This window comes from Poecilia reticulata, chromosome 8 (genome assembly GCF_904066995.2).
Source record: "Poecilia reticulata chromosome 8, P_reticulata-male-v2, whole genome shotgun sequence".
Lineage (NCBI taxonomy): Eukaryota > Metazoa > Chordata > Actinopteri > Cyprinodontiformes > Poeciliidae > Poecilia > Poecilia reticulata.
Window position 1 is genome coordinate 9,984,948 of NC_088837.1, and position 24,777 is coordinate 10,009,724.

The following is a 24,777-nucleotide window of genomic DNA, read 5'->3' on the forward strand; positions in this document are numbered from 1 at the left end:
GGGAAGCATTTATCAGACGCAGCCTGGAAGAAGGTGCTCTGGGCAGATGAGACCTAAATCAATCAATCAATCAATCAAATTTTATTTGTATAGCACATTTCAGCAGCAAGGCATTTCAAAGTGCTTTACACAATCAAAATAAAAACAGAAACAAACAGTGAGAAAGAGAGAAAATTAAAAAACAAATAAAAATAAAAAAAAACAAACTCCCTTACCAGAGGACGCCGCCGTCCCACACAGAATTTAACTAACTTATAGTTAGAGGAGTCTGCCCTCCCGCGGACTTTAACTGGTTCCATTCCATTTCCATTCCACTTTAATTTTCATCGTTTTCCACCCTCATTTTTCACTTTCTTCCCCATACATAAAAAAAAAAAAAAAAAAAATTAAAAACATTAAAGACATAAAAACATGGAAGACATCAAAACCCGCACTCTAACCCTAATTTAGCCATAAGCAACTCTAAACAGGTGGGTTTTAAGTTGAGATTTAAAGGCACCCAGTGTTTCAGCTGTTTTACAGTTTTCTGGAAGTTTGTTCCAAATCTGTGGTGCATAGAAACTGAATGCTGCTTCTCCTTGTCTGGTTCTGGTTCTGGGGATGCAGAGCAGACCAGAACCAGAAGATCTGAGGGGTCTAGATGGTTGGTACAGTAATAACAGATCTGTAAGGTATTGTGGTGCTAAACCGTTCAGAGATTTATAAACTAACATCAGTATTTTAAAGTCTATTCTCTGAGCTACAGGGAGCCAGTGTAGGGACTTTAAAACTGGTGTTATGTGCTCTATCTTCCTGGTTTTAGTGAGAACCCGAGCAGCAGCATTCTGGATCAGCTGCAGCTGTTTGATTGATTTATTAGTCAGACCTGTGAAGACGCTGTTGCAGTAATCAATGCGGCTAAAGATAAATGCATGGATGAGTTTCTCTAGATCGTGCTGAGACATAAGTCCTCTAATCCTAGAGATGTTCTTCAGGTGATAGAAGGCCGACTTTGTGACTGTCTTAATGTGGCTCTGAAGGTTCAGGTCAGAGTCCATCACTACTCCCAGGTTTCGGGCCTGATCGCTGGTTTTTAGTTGTAATAACTGAAGCTGTGCATTGATTCTAGTTCGTTCCTCTTTAGGTCCAAAGATAATAACTTCAGTTTTGTTTCTGTTTAGCTGGAGAAAGTTTTGGCACATCCACACATTTATCTGTTCTAAGCATCTATTCAGTGACTGGATGGGTTCAGAGTCACCTGGTGACATCGTGATGTAGAGCTGTGTATCATCCGCATAATTGTGGTAGCTAATCCTATGTCCTGTTATAATCTTTGCCAGTGGGAGCATATAAATATTGAAAAGAAGGGGTCCTAGGATTGAACCTTGGGGTACCCCACATGTGACCTTTGACCTCTCTGATGAGAAGTTTCCAATTGAAACAAAGAAATCCCTGTTCTTTATGTAAGATTCAAACCAGTTGAGCACTGGACCGGAGAGTCCGACCCAACTCTCCAGCCGGTTCAGTAAAATGTCGTGGTCAACAGTGTCGAAAGCTGCACTGAGGTCCAACAGAACCAGCACTGTGGTTCTCCCACAGTCTGTATTTATATGGATGTCATTGAACACTTTTACAAGGGCCGACTCCGTGCTGTGGTGAGCACGAAAACCAGACTGGAAGGAGTCAAAGCAGTTTGTTATTGTTAGGAAGTTATTTAATTGCTTAAAAACAGCTTTTTCAATAATTTTGCTGATGAATGGGAGGTTGGAGATCGGCCTGTAATTCTGCAGTAGGGATTTGTCTAGATTGTTCTCTAAATGAATATTTTCAGCACTTATAAAATAAATAAAAAAATCAACGTGATGGAAAACGGAATGGTGGAAGCATGTTGTAGATGTGGTTTTCTTTAGCAGCAAGGGTGGAGTCGATAAGAGAAGGGAGAGTGCTACCTACACTGCAATTTTTGGAAGAAAACCTGCTAAATGCTCTAATTGAGACTGAGCTAAAAGTTCAGGAAGCTGCAAATGGGCCGGTTTAGATCAAAGCACACTCATGTGCTGAAATTGCTCCAGCCAAAGCCCAGATCTAAATATATTTGAAAATGTATAGCAAGACTTGAAAATTGATGTTTTCATATGTAATCTGACTGAGCTTAAGCTGTTATGCAGAGAAAATGGGAGCAAAGCTAGAGGTGAAACCAAAAGACCTGCTGCTATAATCGTAGTAAAAGTGTTGACTTACAGGGTGTTAAATACAAATGCACAGGACGAGATTCAGAGTATTAAAAATATTTGCAACCACATGTCGTTTTCCTTGCTTCACAGTCACGTTCTACTTTGTGTCGGTCCGTTAGATAAAAGGTTGTAAAATGTGATGATACGATAAAGGAAGCGAATTTTCCAAGAGACTGTGCGTTTCCCCCGGTGAAGTCGTTGTAGCACGGCTCTAATAGGTGCCTTGTTTGTGATAAATACTGTTTGCAGGATTTGATTCATGTAGCTGTGAAACACCCACAAGATTTTACATTCCCTGCATACGCTGCAAGCATGTTCCTCCTCCAAGAATCATCTGAAGTGTGATGCTAGAAGAACACTTGCACTTGTTCAGAGTAAACTTTTGCTCCAAGCTCCTGCCAGGGTTTCTCACTCTTGCTGTATCTTCGAAGTGCGCTGCTGCCTCCCTCGGGGTTGGTTTCTTTTTTTTTTTTGCTTGAAACCGGCTGCAGCTTTGCTCCTACACTGCCAAAGACTTCCTTCTACCTCAGAGCAGTTTGAGCAGCGGTGTAACACTGGTGAATATGAGGGTTTGCAGTGTTAAAGAAACTCTTCCCTCTGAGAGATTACCTTGCTCCACCTCAGTTTTTAGGGCCACGTTAGAGATCTGAGGTTTGTTGGTGACTAAACGAGGATGAGTGCTGAATATTTCATTTTTTTTCTCCTAATTTACATTTTTTTTTTGGTTGTTCATTCTCTCTTTTTTTTCCTGTTTTCAATTTGAATTTCTCTCCGGGTGCCACGCTGGATGCATCACTGATGGACCTGCGTAGCTTCAAGTAAGTACTGCTGCTTGGTTATTGATCCTCCAAATGCTGAAAGTCAAAATCAGAGTGTAACTTACAGATATGACAGGGAAAAAAACTTAAATATTCATCACCATAAATGTAAGTCAAAGTTTGTAAACAACATTTTAGTTCTGGTCAGGAGTTTACTTTTGTTGATGGTGGGCATAGATGTCGTATTCATTTTAGGCTTTTAATTATGTACTTGTTCTTCTTTATGGTGATATTACCATATATTCAGTAACTGCAAAAATGCAAGAATTGGGCATACTCCATTGAGCATGTATTGTGATTTTTATATTTTTTTCACAATGGGGGGGAAAAAAATCGCTCAGTGATTATGTATCCATACAAATACGTGTATTTGGATAAATCTCTCACCTCATGAAGCTGAGAATAATGGGTAAGAGTTTGGAATAATCAGGGCTTTTTTTTTTTTATCCACTTCTTCTTTCCAGGAACAGTAAATCTTTTTAAACAGGTTGGCATGGATCTTGCCTTTGAGCTTAATACACTTGTTTTTAATAGGGTTCGTTGTGGCCATTCCAAACGTTCGATGTTAAACTGCTTAGTCCCTTCCAAAGCCAGTTGTGATGTGTGTTTGGGATCATTATCATGCTGGAACACTCAATTGTGTCTCAATTGTCTGTTGACTTGAGATTAAATGGGAGGCTTTAAAGCAGATTGGCTGAATTCTTCTTCTTATTGAGCATCTATCACGAATTCAGACTTGTGTAGCCAATTGTTTTTTTTTTTGTTTTTTTTTTATAATTGCAGTTGTTAGTTGCATGATTATCACTCACAGGGAAAAGAACAATTCAAATGCATCAATAAAACTACATAATTAATGTGACATTCGTGCCCATGGTGACTGCGCACATGCTTCTTAGGAAAAGGAAATAGAGCAAGAAAATAAACTGTATCTTGGTTATTGTGCTCTCCTTATGCATAAAAATGTGGAAATACTTCAGTTGCCTGCATAAATGATTCAAGCCTCGGAGACAAAGCTTATTAAATAATTTGCAGCATTTCAACAAAAACATGTTTTTCCAGTAAAATGGTTCAACTAAGCTCACCCACATTATAACGCAAGGCGCAAACATTGCTAAGAAAAAAAATCGTTTTTGTCAAACTCCACAAACACTGAGTTAGTCACCAACACCACGATGTTTGAACAGATGATTAGATCTGATTCTGGTCCTCGTTTAGTCCATCAACACCTCCAGGCTTTGTCTCCATCGCCCTTTTCAAGTGACTGCTTGTGTTTCTAGTATTCATCCAGCTCATTCTTAAAGTCACAGTGCAAACTAGGCTGCAGAAGAACTAATTTACAGTTCATAAGTCACCATAGCAAAAAGCACATTCTTAAATCTGCTTTTAAAAAAAAAAGACTTGAGCTAGAGCAACCAGCTCAAAGAAACACAATAACCTTTGAAATTAACCAATATGGCCGACGTTATGAGAATGTACCTATGTCTTCATTAAAGTAAAGTCTTATGTTAATTAAACATTTGGTTTATTAAAGGCTTTATGGGTTTTTTTTTTTTAAGAAAAAGAAACTTAAAAAATGCATTCATGTTTTTGACTTTTTTTTATTGCCAAGTGGGACCAACATAAAGCTATGTAATGCAAAGTTTGGTATTAGATGCATTAAGTTGCAACAAGGCTCCCTACAAATTCAAAGTTTCACCAGAGTCGGCAAAATTTTGTGGGAAAGAAAAAAAAAATCTCTTCCTAAATGAATAAAAATGTGTCTTTGGACTTATTAAATCTAAAGCAATACTGAGAAAATAGCTAATTATGCTAAAATAAGACTTTAAAATTCACTCAAGCATCCTAGCAGTAACTGACAGATTCGATCTCTTTATTCTCTATCTTTGAGGGTAAGGAAAATTTCCTGACAATCCTGCATCGCTACATGGAGATCCATGGCACAGTGTACTATGAGACACAGCGCCCCCCAGAGGTTCCTGCCTTTGTCAAGAATCATGGCCTGCTGCCTCAGCAGGAGCTGCAGCAGCTCCTGAGAAAGGCAAAGGTGAGGGCGAACTACTAATAGTTGCGTCAGCTCAGTTTTTCCTTAAAATGACTTGCTTTGCTTGTAGTTGTGCATGTGTGGACTCGCTTTAACAAATTGCCTGAATGTGAGCAGCCTGATGTACTCACTGGGAATCTTTTGTCTGTCGCTTTCCTTGTAAGCTCTTCATCGGGTTCGGCTTCCCATATGAAGGCCCCGCTCCTTTAGAGGCGATAGCCAATGGCTGCATTTTTCTGCAACCCAAGTTTAATCCACCTCACAGCTCTCTCAATCACGAGTTCTTCAGAGGCAAGCCTACCTCCAGAAAGGTAGGTGTATGTTGTATTCACGCTACTGCAGCGATAAAAAGTAAACTCGTTCTCTTTCACTTCCAAAGTTTTACACATCAAGACATGATGATGAAAAGAAATGATTTCCCAGTTTTGATGTTGGCTTCATTCATCCTTCTCATTTCAGTCTGTCGGTTTCACAAGAAATGAACAATACTCTGACACATTACAAGTCACAGACTTGTAACAAGTAGCAGAAAAAAACTAAGCGACAGATTTCAGTACAATCTTTTTGTTTGTCGCTCCAGGATTTTAAACGCAACGTTTTTTCAGTTAAAAAAAAATTGTGAGCGTTTGTTTATGCATCCCTCTCTGTAGATGCTGCCAAAACCATCGTGTATAATATCGACTGGACCATCTTGCAGCATCTTGACAGGTTTTGTTTACCGACATGTTATATTCCTGAGTCCAGTGGCTTTCTGCTTGGCTTTCAAGATGATTGAGATGGACAGAGATTTCAAAAGGACCCCCAAATATTAAAGGTGGTGAAATAGCACAATGTGTTTAAACCCATTGTTCAGTGGGGAAAAAGGAGATGATCACAGGAAGCTAAAGAAAGTATGTGGGGATGTGTCCCGGCCACAGGCAGGGATGAACTCGCCTAGAGATGAGGTAAATGCCACCTGACACCAATGCAGTGAGATGTTCCTTCAACAACAATACCTGGATCTCCAGCGACCCGCAAAAACGAACAAGAGGAGCGGAACTTTATTACAGATGCATGCTCAAGGAGGAAGAAAACAAGGATTTGATCAGTGGAAGCCAGGACTAAACTGAAATATATTTTTCCTATTGGGTTCAGAAAAAAGTTCAGAATCCTCTTCTCATGCACCTAACCGAGCCTCTCACCGTCCCTTGAGCCACAGCCGTCACACCTCAATTATTGTATCCTCCATCTCAGTCGTGTATTTTTGTTCCACTCGATGTTGTCTTCAGTCATGAAATGCCGGTGCCCCACTTGCCTACCTCTCTCATCTGTCTCCAGCGGTCAGTTGAACACACTTCAGCTCCGGTGCAAGTCAACACTTTACAGACTATGTAGAATCCTGCAGCAGATCTCCAACTAGAAAAAAATGTACTGGTGCCTTTGAAGACCTCCTGCCTTGTTACAGAACCCAAAGGAGCCCATTCATTCATCTGTCATTAGCTGCTGCTGTGGTAATGTGTGCTAAAGCTGGAGTTGAGGATGCTGTTGTACACCTGCTCTCTCAAATCTGTCATCTGGGAAAAAACGGGAAACACTTTGAGGATCATGTTCTATAATTTCTCAGTTAAACGGTGAAATCTCTGCTGCTGTAAGAAGGCCTCGGTGTCGGAGCCAGTTATGTTCTGGGTTTGGCTTTGGAGTCTCTGTGATTAGAAAGAAGCCTAATAAATAAAAATCCATGATATAAACTCTGCGCGTTCTTTTTTTACAGCACAGTAATCTAACATTCAAATATCTACAAGCTGATGTTTAATCAGTCACTGCAGAACAGCCCACTATAGGCGAACCTTCTTTAATAACACATTGCCATATTAACTCTTTAGACACATAAGTTACTATAACATCTATTTTCTCTTGGGGGCTAACAAGGCATTACAGACTTGAACCAAACTGTAATGAACAAACCCAAATCATTGATTCTCCACCACCACATGTGAAGGCTGTTTTTGGCCTTCACCAAAATTGGGTTGTGCATTAAAACAGACACACATCTGCATTTTGGTGTCATCTGTCCAAAGAAAATCACTCTACAAGATTTTATTGGTGGTTCATTAAGATCCCGCTTTGCAAACTAACATGTTGCCACATTCTTATATAGGGAGGAGAAACTCATCCCTCCTGACAGCCCTCTGAAGCAAGCCGTACTTGTTCAGTCTCCTTTTTTTCTAATTAAACTGTCATGAACTTTAACATTCATCATGCTAACTGGGGCCTGTAGACTCTGAGATGTCGCTCTAGGGTGGGAGCATTGCTAGAAATAGAGCCCTTCTGGGGCACAAGCCCCCCCCCCCATCACTTAAATCACATCGTTTTTCATCATAAAGGCTCAGCCCGCTGCAAGAATTGTGCGATATAAAATGTCACATTGACCTTCTTTGCCAACTCATCTTTGCCTTAACAACGGCTTACTATTCAATATAAAGTAAATAAGAAAAAAAAAAGCCGCTATGGATTATAATCTTTTATCAAAAAATATATATCTGCAGTTCGCACTTTAGCTAATAACTTTTTTTAAGTTTAAAAAGTAATACTCTGCCAGCACAAAAGCCTAAGTGCAAAGTGATGTGTGTGACTGTGGGCTACTGTATTCACATGTCAGGGATATCATTTCTTCTTTCCCCTCTTGCGTTTCCTTGACAGTTCTTCCAGCTCCTCCTGTCTCCCCATCCTCCAACTATCTACGCCTCTTCTTCAGCTGCACCAAAAGACAACCTTATGAACTGCAGCCTTTGTAGCCTGTACAATTTGCATCACAATTTGTATGCAGCTAGGTCACATAGTCATCTTGTGGAAGATGCACTGCACTGAATTTGAGTGATAGAAATTGTTGCCATGCACTTGTAAATACACTACATATCCCCACATTCTTCTTTTATTTTATTCTTTGTCCTACTTTATTTAGTGTACTGTTTCTATCCATCTTTTAAATATGAATGTGATGTCTCTTCTACAGAAAACAACTTTTTTCATATACTTGTATATCACCAAATTAACATATTTTGCGAGGGAAGGTTTCCATAATTTAAGCTCACCCACATTTAGGCTGACTTATTTTCTATGAGCTTTATTTCCTGTAAACTGGTGAGCTTGTTCACATATTGTAACTTTAAATGACAGATGATTTTCAGTATTAAACACCATGTACAATAATTGTGTGCAGAGCAATAAATGGTTATACACTATGCAACAATGTGTGCATCTACCATGTACAATTTAGGTCTTGCTGCTGGTTATGTTTAAATCACTAGTTGTTTGAATTTGTAAAAAAACAAACAAACAAAAAAAGATTTAAAAACGAGAGAAAAAATGTGCAATGCATCCAAAAGGCTGAGTTAAATGGAAATCCCTTGTCAGATTTTACAGGGGCACATTTGATCAAAACTCCCACACGTATCTCTGTTAAAAAAAAAAAAATGAATAAAAAATCCTGGTCTCACCCACGGACGTTAGTCTTTTGCAATTTTGTTCGGCTTGACCCAGTCTGACCTTGGAGGGAAACTTGGTGGGATATTTAGTGTGAGGAACTTTTGCAGCTGACTTGAGTGTTTTTTCCACTCACTGAACTCCAGATTAACTTAAAAAAAAAAAAAAGTCTTACAAATCACTTTTCCAGGCTAATGGGCAGCAGGAGGTTGTTGTTTTTTTTCTGCAATAATTACTGTTTATTTTCAGTCGTGCTCCAGAGTAGCAAACTGCCAAAAGGAAAATCCTGATACATGAGTAACAAACATGATAACGGAAAGATGGTGCACTTACTTAACACGTCTGTTTATTTACATATGCAAAAATATTCATACCCCTTGGTCCACTTCACATTTCATGAGGTTACAACCTCAAAACTCAACTTGCTCTGCTGGGAATTTGTGAAAGTAGAAGGCAATTGGAAAGAGAACGGATATAAAAATTCTTCTGTATACCATTCTGAGAGATTTGTTTTTGTATTTCATCTCCTTTTAGACTGATGGTTTCTAATTGCTTGAAAACTCACCTAATTAATAACATGCGTTTCCACAAATCTGTCTTTCATACAGAAGTGTCAAGAAAACAAAATATTGTTGAAAGAAAAGAACATGCATGTGTGACAGAAAACCAACTGAACCTCAATTCCCCTAAAACATGGTGGTGACAGTATCATACTGTGGGGAGACTGCAGAGGCGGGAATACTGTTCAGACTTAATGGGAAGATATATGCATATATATATATATATATGCATATATATATATATATGCATATATATATATAAATGCATATATATGCATAAATGCATTGCAATCCTGGAGAGAAACTTGTTAGATGACGTTCAACTTGTTAAAACAGGACAATAAACGGTACATACAGTAGACAAAAGACTTCAAAGAATCCTTATGGGTTAGATTGGACAAGTCAAAGTCCAGTATTACACCAGAAAATCTTTAGTAATACTTTGAAATTGAGGTTTATTGACGCCAGCCGTAAAGCTCAACTGAAATTAGCAAAAACTAAACAGGAAAAAAAAAATCAGTCCTCTGGCAGAAACACTCTAAAAACATGTTTGCTGTAATTGTAGTACTGAACAAATTATTGACACATGGTAAATGAATACAAAATGATATATTTTTTTGCTATCATGTATACTTTTTCTTGCACTTTGCAGTTTTGGGATATCACACAAAATTCCAGTGAAACACACTGAAATCTGGGGATCCACTGAGAACGCTTTGTTGTAACTTTAAACTGCAGTTTTGACTTTTTATTTTTTTTCAATAAAAATCCCCATATATTTCTCTCCCAGGTGTCCTCCCAGCATCCCTACGCAGAGGAGTACATCGGCAGGCCACATGTCATCACCATCGACTTCAACAACTCTAAAGTGTTTGACGCCACCATCCGTGAGATCATGAAGATCAATGTATGTTAATCGCTTCTGTTTTCTACCCCAACTCTTGACTTATCCATCAAAGTAAAGCTTTTGTATTACCACCGGTAACCAAAGGTGCACACGGCTGCACATTACACATAGGTGAGGTTATAACGAGCTCCTTCAGCTTGCGTTGACCCACTTTTTTAAACCCCGCAGCCGTTAATAAAGCTCTTAATCTTGGCATCTGACATTACAGCAGAATTGCTTAGCTGGCTTCCTCTCAGCTCACTTTGCTTCTAATTGCCTGAGATATTGAGTGGCTCTGCTGGTAAACTGTGCCCACACCTGGTTTTACACAGCAGCTTTCTGGAGGCCAGCCCCACAGGCAGCAAGCGTTGTTTGCGTTGCATCGAATGAATCAATCACGCTGTTCTCAATCTGTCACCAGAACAACCCGGAGTCGCTGCCAAACCTCTCGTGGTGCAGAGATGCATCTGCGCTTCCACCAACCAGGTGTTTCCTGCTGATAGAGGCAAAACAAAGTACAAGTCGTTGCCCTGTTAGATACTTGAAGTGCTGATCCAAGGGGAAGGGAAACGCGACGCTCGACATGCAAGATGACTAATGGCGGAGCAGAAAGGGATGGAGCTTGGAGTGATTAATTCACACAAAATCAAACAAAAATCAGATTTTTTTTTTTTTTTTATATTATTATTCGCTCAGTATGAATGTTTGCAAGCAGCTGGTCAGTTCCATCTTAAGTCAACAATCCAAACAAAACTTTCCTGGCTCAACCACAAAATCTGCCCACTAAGACTTTTAAAGCTGGCTCATCAACACATCACATCTTGTTATGTGTCCAACAAAAGCCAAGCGTTCATATTTCTCAAGGGGCCTTGTGTTGGACCGTTTATTGACTAGCAGCAACGGGAGAAGTTCCCACAGCCTCTAGTTGCCAAGCAACTGGTCTACTTGGTGACATTTTTCATTTGTGTGGACATGGTAATTGATGTGACGACGGGTGGTTTGTGTCACCTGCTTGCAGCACGTAAAGTAAAGCTAGGTTTATCTTGCAAATGTAATTTAACATCCAAACGTCAAATTAAAAACATTTAATTCAATATTAAACTGGATTTTCAGCGTTGGACACGTAACAGTTCACGCTCACTTGCAAGCCTCAAAAATTTGGTATCAACTGCACAATAAAAGCAAAGGACACGGTTCAAGCTGCAAATAAAGTTTTGTCTACATGTACTGATGGACCACTCGGACTTGATGAAGATATTACTCCATAATTGACATAAAAACAACAAATTTTAACAGCAAATGCATTCCGATAGAAAGCTGTAATTTTTTGAGGCATTTCCTTTGGTCTGAAAAAACTGAAATTCAAGTGTTTGGCTATAATGACCAGCAATAAAATTGGAGAAAAACCAGCAAACATGCAATTATTAAGACACCATCTCTTCTGTGAGGTATGACAGTTGTGTTGGTATTTTCCTTCACATCTTGTAGGGGATCAAATATTTGTTGTTTTTTTCATTCAAAATGACCATTTTTTTTGGGGGGGGGGGGCATATTTTCTACATTCATGAGTTTTCTGTCTCTCTTCATAAAACATAAACTGCTACAAAAGTTGCACACAGAGTAAACCCACCACATCAAAAGTAGGTCAGATTAACATTTCCTCTACTGTACACGTCTCTGTGCGATCTCTTCTCCACAGAAATTCAAATCACCCTGCATGATTTGTTTTCCTCTCATTCTATTATAACAAGATGCCCAAAAGGCAAATTGCATTGCACGACAGCTGATGAAGTGCCAGCTCCATTTCATTTAACTCGGATAAAGTAATGTAATAAGACGTGGCTAAGAGCAACAGAGTACTAGAAAGAACCATTTATCAATTTAAATGGAGAAATACATCGGGTGGTCTGATGGTAAACAGCGAGCACGACATCAAAGAGAGGAACCACCACTTTCAAAACGGAGTTCGTCCTGTTCCTTCATCATTCCTCATCAGCTTCAAACGGTGGCATTTCCATACATCTAAAGACACTGCTGTCCAGTGAATGGTCTGAGTCAAGTGCATCTTTTCTTTCTGTGGTCTCTGTTTACTTCAAATACCAGAAATAGTATTAAGTGCTATTGATCAGCTCTTCTTAGGGAATTTCAAACCATTTTCTGTCATCAAACCGCAGAAGGCAAGCGACAGGTTTCCATAGCTGCTCCAGCAGGACCAATATTTCACTAAAACCCCCCATCTGTGGCGCTCTGCGACCTTTTGATCTGCTGTCAGCTCCATCCATTGTGTGATGTATCGACGTAGTCATCGCCAAAAATAATAATGAAATTAATTTTCAAGGCTGCCACCTTTGATGTATGAGGTCATTGATTTTTATGTGAAGCCCGTGGCATGATATAAGTCTTCTACAATTACGCTAATGAATATGTCAGCTAGGATTAACTATCAGATGCTCGATTCCTGTAATTACAATGGCTCGGCTCTACGCACTCAGACACCGGCTTCCTCCGTTTCTTCTGTGTCCGCAGGTGGAGCCGTTCCTGCCCTACGAGTACACGTGCGAGGGAATGCTCGAAAGGGTTCATGCCTACATTCAGAATCAGGTATTTGAGCTCGCATCGACAGCCTGCTGTTTGTGGAGGGGGTGGGGGTCGTGACTGCACCAACAAGTCGATGGCAAGATGAACGTTTTGGCTTCTTTTTACTGTCGCAGGCTTGTCTGTTTGCATCCCTGTTTACCCGTAAAGTTTTGCAATCTTGCCAGAACAGATTTAACGGTGCTTTGAAAGGAGGTGCAGAATGCAGGAAACCCCCTATAAGCTTGACATTGATTCAGATTCATGTTCCGTCAATGCTCTCTTTGTGATATTAAGCTTTGGCAGAGGTTGAAGATGGGCGCGCTTTCCCGTGCTTTTATATGAAGACTAATATATTGCCATGTATATTACGTCCTGGCAGAGGGAGCTGCTCAGATGGCCTTAAAAAGACCAATAGATGCATGGAAATTACACTACCAGGCTACAGATGAAAGCCAAAAATCATGAAATGCTTTGTGTCAGTTTTAGTATAAGTTATTGTGCACAAAATACAAGAAATGTGTATTAAATACACATTTAAAATAACTTCTTTTGCTTCTGTATGCAAGGAAATTCAACATTTACCAACTGTTTCACCAGACTTGTAATTTAAAAAAAAAATAGAAACGGTTTTTGAAAAGCACGTTTTTCTGTTTGGTTGGTTTTGTTCTACTTCTTTCCACCTCATAATGCACCGAAGTCAAACCATTAGCCTTGGAAGATGAAAAGGAAAATCAGAGGCTGGAATCCAGATACCACTTCGTCTTGTTCCTAAGATGAAAAGATGTTTTAAAAATAGCTAAAAAATAAAAACAAACAATAAATCCAATTAAATAATTAAAAATATGGTTGCAAGTGCACAGCACCAACATGCTTCTAATATGTTTTTTCTTTTTTTCTCTCTCTCTCACTTGCCTTTCAGAGTTGAATAGAAAAAAACCCACTTATTTCTCCTTTCTTCATAAATGAAATAATATTCTACAAAGAAAAATTATCAAATTTACAAAATCACAAATGTTTTCTGGGCACTAAATTTAATGACACTCTTCAAACAAGTTTCATTTCCATTGAGGCTGCCACTGATGACATTTATTATAATTTTTCAATCAATCTAGTGACCAGTTTTGCGAGTGATAGCTGTTTGTCTGCAGTAAATGTTTGTTTATTACAAACGTAAACATAGGTTTGCACTTTAAAGTCTAAAAGGTAGTTATAAAGTGATGCCTCCAGTAAGACAAAAATATATAAAATGGAGCTTTTATTATTTATGCATTCATGATAAAAACATGCGAATATTTAAAATGTCAAATATGATGAGACCAAACTGGAAATAAATGCCTCTGCTTACTAATCTGTGTAAAATTTATTACTTTTTGTCCATTTAACTTTAAATTTAGGAAGTGTTACTTTAAAATGACCAGCATTCATTAACAATGTGTTATTTATGAGCCTGTGGTGTTTACACCTGATTCATTTTGATAATCACATCATCTGCCCAATTAAATTTGATTAAAACAGGTAAAGTGAAATTGATTTGGTCTTCTGCCAATTATACGCCAACACACTGTACTAATCATTTCAAGATGAGTCCAAATCTTAAACAAGGGGAAAAAAAACATAGTAGTCAGAGGATTCATCCAATCTCAGTGCTCAGAGAAACCGTTCTACCTCCAGTATCTGTCTTTTTTACCAGCACACGTAAAACGCAGTTACTGCTGTGGTTTAAGACAAAACATTCGGATCGTCTTAGCTGCTGCTCTGTTGCCTGACTTGCTGTACGTACTTACTTTCCACCGCTTTGACCTTTAAAAAAATAAAATAAAATGTTCAGAGCCTAGTTCATTCGGCTGTGGCTTATTGGATAATCTCATCTGGCTTGTGCCGTGTACCCGCATTCACAGATTCTCACATGTACCCCTGCTGCTGTCTGCGGAAGAGGTCCTCCTCTAAAACATTTGGAGGAAATTGTTGTAAATAATGTTAGAAGAAAGAATAGAAGAGAAAAAAAACATGAAAACTAAAATTATAGATGTTGATAGAACATTATAGTTGACATTATTGATTCGGTTCATGAACTGCAGTGGTCCAGTTATGTAAAAACTCAAATTTTACCCTGTGATGTACAAACTAGTGATGTCTTCCTAATTAACAAAGACGATGCGTGTATGTACTTAGATTTTCAGTGGTTTTGTGTGTAAGAGATGGAAAATGACTTGCTTTGTTGTACAGTCTGAACTGCTGTGTAGAAACTTCAAGTTGCATTCTACAGTTCTGTCCTTTTGCTGTTTAACTTTCGTTTCTCTAATACCTCCAAAGTTATCTTCGTCCTTTATAATTTTTTGGATAAACCTTGGATAGATGTCAGGGGGTCGGAATATTTAGATCCTTCCTTTCTCCGATGCATCCCAGTGTGCTGTTGATGGTGGGTGATGTTTAGTCTGTTTGTGTGAGGAGTTATTTTACAGCATGTGCTCTCACAAGTATTTTGAAGAAAAAGTCATTAATTATGTATTTTTACATCTGCACAGTTCCTTCTGTTTTTATGCAGGCATATGTCCACTGGTTTGCTAATCTATATTTCTTAGCAATGAGGAGTTTCTCGTTTCCTTCTCACTTCCTGTTGCTTTCTTTTAAGTTGCTTGCTGAAAGTAATATGCATTGTCACTTCCCACAGTTTTCTCTTAAAACTTTATTATGACAGAGAAAACGACATTGCCCTGACATTTACAGTTTTTGTTTTGTTGGGGGGGTTTTGCACTCATCCAAAAATCAGCTTTTAGAACAAGGTGCATGTCTGTGTTCTGCTTCTTTAGTCTAATTGGTATTCATTTTAAAACTCCCAACATCTACACACATCTTACATTGCAGACATTGATCTCTTCCAGCCATATCAGGCTGTTGTTCTTTAGAAAGTGTCTTGCTGCGCCCTGGTCAGGAAATATCTTATCCTCTGTCACACATTGTGGCATTACTTTCAGCGTCTTGCTGAAAGTAATATGCATTGTCACTTCCCACAGTTTTCTCTTAAAACTTTATTATGACAGAGAAAACGACATTGCCCTGACATTTACAGTTTTTGTTTTGTTGGGGGGGTTTTGCACTCATCCAAAAATCAGCTTTTAGAACAAGGTGCATGTCTGTGTTCTGCTTCTTTAGTCTAATTGGTATTCATTTTAAAACTCCCAACATCTGCACACATCTTACATTGCAGACATTGATCTCTTCCAGCCATATCAGGCTGTTGTTCTTTAGAAAGTGTCTTGCTGCGCCCTGGTCAGGAAATATCTTATCCTCTGTCACACATTGTGGCCATCCCCCGGTGTCAAAAATAACACCAATACGCCGACTCACTGACCATGACCGACTGAAAGCATGACCTCCTCCTGGTGCAGACTCCCAATCAGACTCTCATCCGTGTTTGTTCAACTTCTTTAACTTTATCTTTCCGATGTTTGAATTTTTCCCGGCTTTAGGCTCAACTTATCATAATCCACACATCTTTTACCTTTCCTGAACCTGTCGTCCTTGATATCTCGCTCTCTGTTCACCAGCAGAGCTGCAGACCCTCGGTTACCATCGCACCACATATTCTTACAGCATCTCAGTGATGCCTATATTGAAACATAGAGGGACATCTTAAAGACATTGCAGCTTTTTTATGTTAAATCTGACATTTAATGTAATGCACTATTTTGCAATTGTCTGAATAATAATACATTTAACTGGGGCAGGATTGAAAGGGGACATTGTGCCCATTTGTGTTGCTCCGATTAATTAAATGTCACTTAAAAAATCTAATAAAGCTGCGTAAAATCAGGCACAGTGAATTTAATAACGAAGACAATAGTGGATTTGTACAACTCCAGAAGCTTTGGATGCATTTATCCATAAAGTCCATTCATTCAGTGATGAATGCATCTACAGTGTTAATGATATCTCATAAATTTAAAGGTTTTCTATTAATTAAGCCACATGCTGGCTCTGGTTGTTAATATTTTACCATTGCAGCTGAAGTGTCCACTGGTTTCTTTTCTCTGACGTTGACTCTGGGGTTCCAATCAGAACCACTGTAATACCCTTCACTTTCAGTAGGTGATAGAATCGACATTTACAATATTTAAACTGGAAAGGAAAGCCTTGATCCTTGGAAGAAAGGGAAACTCTATGAATCCATATTTCTCTCACTCACATAGAAATAGTTTGGGACTGAGGACAAAGCTTTGTGGTATCCCAGTACTAACAACTGCTTAACATTTCCAACTGGTTATCATATCCAAAGATAAATCTTTAGACTTATCTTTTAGAAAAGTAACCTTGAAAACAGAAGATTATTACTTTAAAACTTCAAAGCTTGCGAAAACAATCAAAGCGTTATATTTATAAGTATAAAAAAAGGCATAATTGAAAGCACATACATATCTTACATGTAGAAATGACATTTTGAGGTCGGTACCCTTTCCTAACCTTTTTACTTTTTCATGTGTGTGCGAGAGAAGAGGGATCAAAGATGTCACCTGTGTTTAGGGGAAAAGGTGCAGCAGAGATTGGGAGATTGGAAGCTTGGTTATTGCCTGTGGGCACGGGGAGCTTGTTTAATAAACGGGTCCAGAGGCCAGAGGGACATGTCAGAGAAATGTTATTACCTTGGTTTTATTAATAGGCCCAGCTGGAGGGGGGGAAATGTAATCTGGTGACTCACCGCAAAACGAGTTCTGCCTCAACATCTTATTTGTTTTTCTGAGACATTTTTGCATCCATGCAAATTGGCCGAGGTTTACGGAAATGTGTCGGACACAATTAGTACTTTTTGCTTTGATTACATTTAAAGCAGTGCGTAAACTGTAATTACAAATAAAGCACAACTGTTCGGAAATCATACAGAATTTATTTATTACTTTGGTGCTAGAATGAAAAAAAGTTGTATGAGAAGAAATTCAGTTTTACCCATGTGTCACTGCCTCATGGGGGAGGACAGGGTCTTGCAAAGGTTTTTCATCCGCTTGAATTTTTCCATCTTTTATCAAGTTACCAAACACAAAACCTCAATGAATTTCATGTCACAGACCAACACAAAAGACTTTAGAGGTTTCTGAAAGGACATTGGCCAACATAATTAATACCACAGCTGATCCAGGAATACAGGAACCATAGTTTACTTGTGCTATAAAATGACACTATCTATGTGCCTGGAAACATCTGTTCAGACAAGTTCTACATCAAATCTAAAAGAGCTTGAGCTATTTTCCAAACAAGAACGGCCAAAAATCTCAGCGTCTCTTTGTGGAAAGTTTGTAGAGACATGTCCCAAAGTACTTCAGTATCGTAAGGAAAGATTTTTTTAAAAAAAGGTATTGACTGAGGAGGGATAAAGGCAATTCATTGTCACCAATTTTATTTGGTGACAATTGTCTGAATAACAATTGTAGTTATGACCTGCCCTTATTCTGGTTATCAGAATAAATAGGCCTGAATGTCAGTTTACAGGACACTATTTTGGTTTCTTTAGAAAAACATTTTGAAAACCATTCTTTCAGATCAGTTGGTTCATTTCATAAAATTTCAAGAAAACATTTGAAAATTTGTCGTTGCACTGCAACAAAACATGGAAAATCAAATCTTTAGTGTCTTGTTTGTTTGTTTTTTTTTAATCATTTTTATCTTTGCAGGACTTTTGCTCACCTGAGGTTCCATTTCCTCCAGTAAACACATCTTGGGCTTCACTGTCGGGTCCCTTTCTGCCTTTGCCGAACTCCAGAGTGCTAACTTGGGCCGCCAACAGCAGCTCCTTTCCATCGTGGCCTCCTCTTACCGCACTTCGACTTTTGACGTCGCTGCAAGGCCAGTCGTGTGTGGAAGCGTGCCAGAGTGAAGGACTAATCTGTGAACCTGCTTTGCATCGTTTCATCAACCTCAAAGAAGCATTTAGCGCGTAAGAGTTTTTTTTTTTCATTTGGATAGTTAGTGAAAAAGAGATTAAGTTACTTTTTACACATCCAAGGACATCCTGTGAAGATATAACTTTCCTTTCTCCCTAAGAGCGACTAAAGGCAGCGCTGTAACATAAATAACAAATATGCATGTCAAATAATCATGCATCTCCTAAGGCGTTTGTGCCAGCAATAATGTCAAACAGATCAAAGGATTTCCATTCATTTTTTTAACGTCTTCTGTGCCCAGGTTGGATCTCCAGTGTGAAGGAGTGGAATCCGAGATGAACCACCTCTTCCCCGCCTTCTCTGCAGAGCACGCCGAATGCAGCCTGCAGCACGATCCGCTGTTGTTCAGCTGCGCTGGCTCTAGTCCCAAATACCAACGCCTCTGCCCCTGCAGGGACTATCGGAAAGGACAGGTGGCATTGTGCAGGGACTGCTTATGACCAAAGTATAGGGAGTTCTTTTGTATTTTTTAATTTTTTTTTGTAAACAAAATATCTAAGAAGAAACCGTTCAACAAGGAAACTTTGAGGTGAAGGAGCTGTGCTGCATATATAGCAACTTACTCACTTGCCGCTGTCCTTGGACTTGCTGCTAAGAGTTTTATCAACCTCTCAGGGAATTGCATGATTGTATTTTTGAATTTGACGCTTTTGAAGTTTCACCTCGTTAAAGTACGACCACAGCCACCATTAAACAAAAACGATCTGTAATTACAACGATGGCTTCGTAGAGAAATCATCGATGTCTACTTTTCCTTTCTTTTGAAGAACTGTCGTAAATGTGCGTTCATGTGAAACCTCGCTGTGTCGTCGTGGGGAACGGATACGTGTACAGATGCACCCAAAGACATTTATCTCTTAGAGATGTACTATTTTACATGTACTGTGGAAATATATTTGTAAATATACAGTAAGTGTTGTTTAATAAAACAAAAGAGGCAAATTTGTTGCTAAATTTACATGTTTTTAAAAACACTCTGTTGAAATAAATCATTAACACCGAGTGCTACTGCAACCCAACAAGCACTTACAAGAAGGCTGTCATTGGCTGATCATCATCAGCAGCAGCAGCAGAAGCTTTTACTTGCATGTCGACTCAGATGATGGGGAACTCCCAGCATAACTTGCAGAGCTTCAGAGATTTCGTTTATGTAGTCGGACAATGGGAACTGGCTCAAGAGGAAGTACTTGGATCACTTGATGTCACCTTAGTTTTCACCTGCGCATCTTTGTTAGACATTTTGAAAATCAGAAATCAAAAGTGGCGACAACAAAAACAATGAAGGGCTCCTTCAGAGCCTGCCGACCATAATGTTTTTTTTTATCAGTGTTATTGTTCCAGCTACAACATTTTTTTTTCCTTCCACTCAACTTTTTGCTGATATATGTGCAGACAACAGTTAGGGGCGCAGGCGTCAAACTGAATAGAGTTGCATATGAAATGCAATTTTACTTCCCTGAATAACTACAAAGACTGGAAATAATAATAATCTGTCTAAAATTAGAAGGTGTGTTTCTTCACAACGTACATTTACTGGAAGATCAAAAATGGAATTTGTCTAATTGAAAAATCACAATGTTGACATGACAGTTGTCGGGGTATTCAAAACTATTTGAGGGTACAAAGGAATGATGATTTTCACTTATTTTCTGAATCACCTCAAGTCATCCAGTAGATGCTGATTTTTTAAATATTATTGGTTTAATTCAACTTGAACTCAAAAATTGTTTATTAGTCCAAGTCGGAAATGAAATGTTCTGACTTGAACTACAACAACTCTTTGAATTTTCTTCAAAGAGTTGTTGTAGATACTGATGGCTCTGGGCAGGAAGGATCTTCTGTAGCAGTCAGTATTCCAGCGGTTCTGAAGAAGCCTTTGACTGAAGACTCTCTGTCGTTGAATGACAGTCTGGTGAAGACGATGCTAAGATTAAGTGTGTTTTTGTGAAGTGATAAGGGAGGTTTTCTGGCAACAGTAAGCTTTTTTTTTTTAAGAGCAACTATAAAAAATGGTTGTTAAAAATGTTCACTAAGGTTAATTGTCTTTGTGTTCCAGCTATTCGTTTTTGCCTCATCCATGTGGGCCTCGTGTGAAACTATTAAAAGTTTAATTCTTAAAACTATTTAAATCACCTTTCAAACAGGCAATATAACATGCCAAGAATGGCTGCAGTGTCACAGAAGTCATTATCATGTACGCTGCTGCTCCACTAACGCCGAAACCATTCAGTAAGATAAGAGGATTTTAATGAGACATACTCGAAGACAGAGCTGGAGTTTGTCTGTTTTTCCCCCCTTTAATGACAGTGCAAGTGTCTCTTTGACTGATGGTAAGGGCCATTTCACAATATGCCCATTTCTCCTCGCTAGTTTATAATCTCTAAGCTAATATTAAATTTTCTCCTGATCCTCAGAAACCAATTGCAGAAAAATGCATGTGTGTGACAGCAGTCAGTAGTGAGGCTTTGAATATTTAAAGGATTAAAGGTGAGGATATGGGGGAGGATATATATTAAAAAAAGGTTCTGGGACTTAAAATTTTAAATATGAATGACCACATTTACAGTATTCCACCTGGAAAAAATGCAGTTAAGAGAAAAAAACTAGTAGGCTGATACAGAATGAATGACTGATGGGTTGATGTTTGTTTTGTAAAACTAGTTTTGAACTCAGTCCTCTGTGGACATTATTTGTTTAAGCAAAGGACTTAATTTAATTAGGAAAACTCACAAACTTCAAAATTACTCTGACTTGTCAGGCTATTGTGCTTTTTCATTTTTTTCATCTTTTAACCATGCCTAACATGGTTAAAAGAAAAATAAGTGGTTTCATGTGGATCTCCTCAACTTTCTGGATCTTTCTATTCTTTTCCACCCATTTCATTGCTTGTGCAGTTATGTGAAATACCAGAAGATGATAGATGGGCACTTTTGACGACTGGAACACGATTCTTTCTCTGCAGGACCTGTAATGACAGCGCCTTTAATGGGAGCCTACAGACATTCACAGGGACGGGTTGCAGTTGTCAGCGTGCGACTGAGTATAATCGGCCTGTCATAAAACGGCCGGTAACTGTGCAACAAGAGTGTCTGTCCGCTTTAACGCAGACAAATCACCCGAAGTTCAATGCAATCACACAACACTGCACTTTTTTTATTTTTCAGTTTTGTTTGTCCAAGTTTTATGATTGGCTCCTCAAAACTGCTTTAGATTTCAATCAAAACATGCTCCTTACTTAAAATGTTGGTTTCTTCTGATTTCTCCCCCAGTGCCGAACTTTTGCTGGTTTTGTCTTTTTGGTACCAGATTTTGTTTAGGATCTCATGTGAGGTTTTCTAAACACTTTATCAAATGATGACTTCAAGTAATTTTCTGTAATTTTCTCACAGTCTCTGAAAGGTAATGTGGTTATTAGACTCCAAATTCATCAAAAAGTTCAAGGGGTTGGATGTGGTTTGTTGACAAGTACAAAATGAAATAATTTAGACTCTATGGAAACACATGGTTGAGAGTTGGGGGTAAAACTTGAATAAAGAATGACTTGACCCAAATCCATCATGTACCTATGGCTTACACCTTGATTGGTGTAAGCCATGGTGTTTTCAAACTTCCTTTTCACACTTTGTGCACCTTTCGCTCACAAAAAAAACCGATGCTTTTAAGTGGAACCATGTATAATTTAAAAATCTTCCGCTGAATAAATGTTTTTAATCGTTATTTTCTTTTTATTTTTTTCTTTCGGTTAAGTAAATCTAATTTAACTTATAGTTAGTTAAATTAACTTGATTGTTAAATGAAATTGTGAAGATCACCTGCTGCTGCACTGCTACAAGAACAGACATCATTCTGTTTTGTATGCTATCCAGAATGGCACACAGAAACGTGCCATTGTGTTTTACAGTCTGCCTTCAACCAAGATCCTGCCACACAAAATATTTGATGCACTCACCTTCGCTCTATACCCGGGGCCAACAAAAAAAGCCTTGAAGTACCTAGAAGTACTGACAGCAGCTACACAATCTTTCCCAAGAAATGCTAAACCTCAGACATCGTGCATGAAACCTAGTTATACTAATCTTCAGGATCTTTAAGTGGTTGGTGTTCTTTTTAAAACCCCAAGAAAAATTAAAATTAAAATATATAATTTTTCCTGTAGTTATAACCTGCCCTTTGGTAGACTGGCAACCTGTCCAGATGCTATAGCCCACCTCTTTCTCTCTGACTGTGACAGAGGAACCAGCTGCCCTCAAGCAACCCTGCATGGGTAAACAGCTGCAGACGACCATAGATTGACTGATTGATGAATAGCTGAAACGGAAACATTGGATCAATAAGCTGCAGATCTGTAAAAACCTTGCTTCATTGTCTACAAGACACTCTGTTAGAAGAGAGTTCAATTTTTTTTTTAAATGAAGCACTATAAAGTTATTATCAGTAACATTTGGTTTATCATTTCTGAAAAGATTGTTACGTTGCCATGTTTGGAAGATAGAAAGCTTTAGATATGTTTCTACTTTAACATGTTTTTTCTTAACCATATTTGAAAGATTAGACTGTTTAAATCGTAGATATGCTGTTTTCATTTATCCACAGGATCATAAACTACATGTTAACATGATTAAAAAAGAAAACAGTTCAACAATTAAACAGCTTTACTTTTTTGTGTGATTATGCTTTGCAAGTATTTCATATTTTTTGAACTCGCACATCAAGTTGAAATGGATTATTGCAGCAATTTGAAAATATCCTAATAAGTTCTTGTACGTATTCACAGAAACTTACAAACTCAGATTTTTTTTTGCATTTCCATTTCTATTCAGACTTTGCCACAATCAGCAGGGAACCTCGACCCCAACCACAATAAATTGAAACATTTTCCATTTGACAAATTTCTCGGCATTTCTTCAGCTATGCATGTCCGCGGTGACAATTCAGACTACAATGCCAAGTCAAGAGGGTTCTCTAATGTCAGTTTATTCCACCATTTCAAACTCTCATTTGGTATGAAATGCCAGTGGGTTGCTGTAGCCCTGGACGTCAAGGCAGAAGACGGCATTCAATACCGAAGGCAATTTTGTTTCTGTATTCATAGAAACGAGCTTTAGGCTTACTGGACGCACATGAATCATCGCGCCACAGACTGTGCTGGAAAAGAAGCCGACAGACTGTCTGGCAGTGGGGACAGATTTGAAATTATGTCTTACTGCTTACCTCGAGTCGTCCAGTCCTTCAGTTAAAGTAGGACTGAGAGGAGGAAAGAGGAAGAGGTTTAAAGACGGATGTCCGCGTTGCTTTTAGACAGTACACCCCTGGTGACACTGCAGTCCGATTGGTCTGTCAAAACTGGAAGTGATTGAAAAGGTGAGACGGAGTCGGGCTTTGGGCAGGAACGTGGACAAAGCTCTGGCCAATCTGCAGATAAAGGAGACAGAAAATATAGCGGGGCACACTGAAAAATAAACTATTTTCATTGATCAAAGCTCAAAGATTAGCGACTGAAGATCGTTTACATAAATATTGCAGTTGAAAAAGAGGCAGAAGAGAGTGAAGCATAAACACTTTGAAAACTTTGAGAATTTCTGTTAAAATTGTCTTAAAAATACCTGAGAAAAAAGACATCACGTGGAAAAGAAAATCATGCTTATTTAGATAAGACTTTGCCTTGACCTTGATATAAATGTTTTCGGAAACAACATAGTTCAGCAGAAGGTATGCCTTATAATCATGCAAGTTAGCATCAAGACATTCACGCTAAGATGTCACAAAAGTGGTTGATCTCTGCAGAGTCTAAAAGAGGTTTATGTGAAGAACAAAAAGAAGTATGATGTGAGGCAGAATAATCAGAGTTTCCAAACCTTTTTGAGGCCGCACTTGCCCCATGATAGGAGTAGAACCTTGTACAAGCTGGTAGCTCTCCAAATAATTTTTGTGAGGCTTCAAACCATCAGATTGGTGCAATCTTTAAATTTTCAACTGTTTCACTCCTTTGAGTTGAAAATTATTCCGTAGAAATGTGGACTGTGGACACTGGCGTTACCTTTGGGGTTTCTGTGCTCATCTCAACGTCTTTCGCATTGGGATGGTATTTTTATCTTTGGTGAAAGACCAACTCCTTTCTTCACAACAATAGTCTTCCCGTCAGATTTGAAGCAAAAGTTGACCTTCGGTGAACCAAGAGCGACATCTGCTGCTGTTTGGTGGACGTTGCTCGTGCTTCAGATTTATGGGCGTACCAAAAACGAGAGAATACAAAGGTTCCCACCTGGTAACTTAGTATGTAAAAAAAT

General features: G+C 38.6%; 1 protein-coding gene and 1 long non-coding RNA gene across 3 annotated transcripts in view; one reads left to right on the top strand and one right to left on the bottom strand.

The window, feature by feature from the left end:
* mgat5b (alpha-1,6-mannosylglycoprotein 6-beta-N-acetylglucosaminyltransferase B) overlaps window positions 1-19,432 on the top strand; it is a 73,581-nt gene extending 54,149 nt beyond the window's left edge. For both annotated transcript variants that reach the window (XM_008416650.3, XM_008416652.3), the window contains 7 exons: window positions 3,026-3,031; window positions 4,920-5,075; window positions 5,237-5,383; window positions 9,885-10,001; window positions 12,507-12,581; window positions 18,221-18,483; window positions 18,732-19,432. In XM_008416650.3, coding sequence (XP_008414872.2) covers window positions 3,026-3,031; window positions 4,920-5,075; window positions 5,237-5,383; window positions 9,885-10,001; window positions 12,507-12,581; window positions 18,221-18,483; window positions 18,732-18,930 — 963 coding nt within the window. In that variant the 3' untranslated portion in view covers window positions 18,931-19,432. The remainder of the gene's footprint in view (window positions 1-3,025; window positions 3,032-4,919; window positions 5,076-5,236; window positions 5,384-9,884; window positions 10,002-12,506; window positions 12,582-18,220; window positions 18,484-18,731) is intronic.
* A 2,630-nt stretch (window positions 19,433-22,062) lies between these two features.
* The window catches only part of LOC103469136 (uncharacterized), a 68,138-nt gene continuing 65,423 nt past the window's right edge, over window positions 22,063-24,777 (bottom strand). Inside the window, exon 3 of the long non-coding RNA XR_014088566.1 lies at window positions 22,063-23,902. This is a non-coding gene — a long non-coding RNA (uncharacterized LOC103469136). The remainder of the gene's footprint in view (window positions 23,903-24,777) is intronic.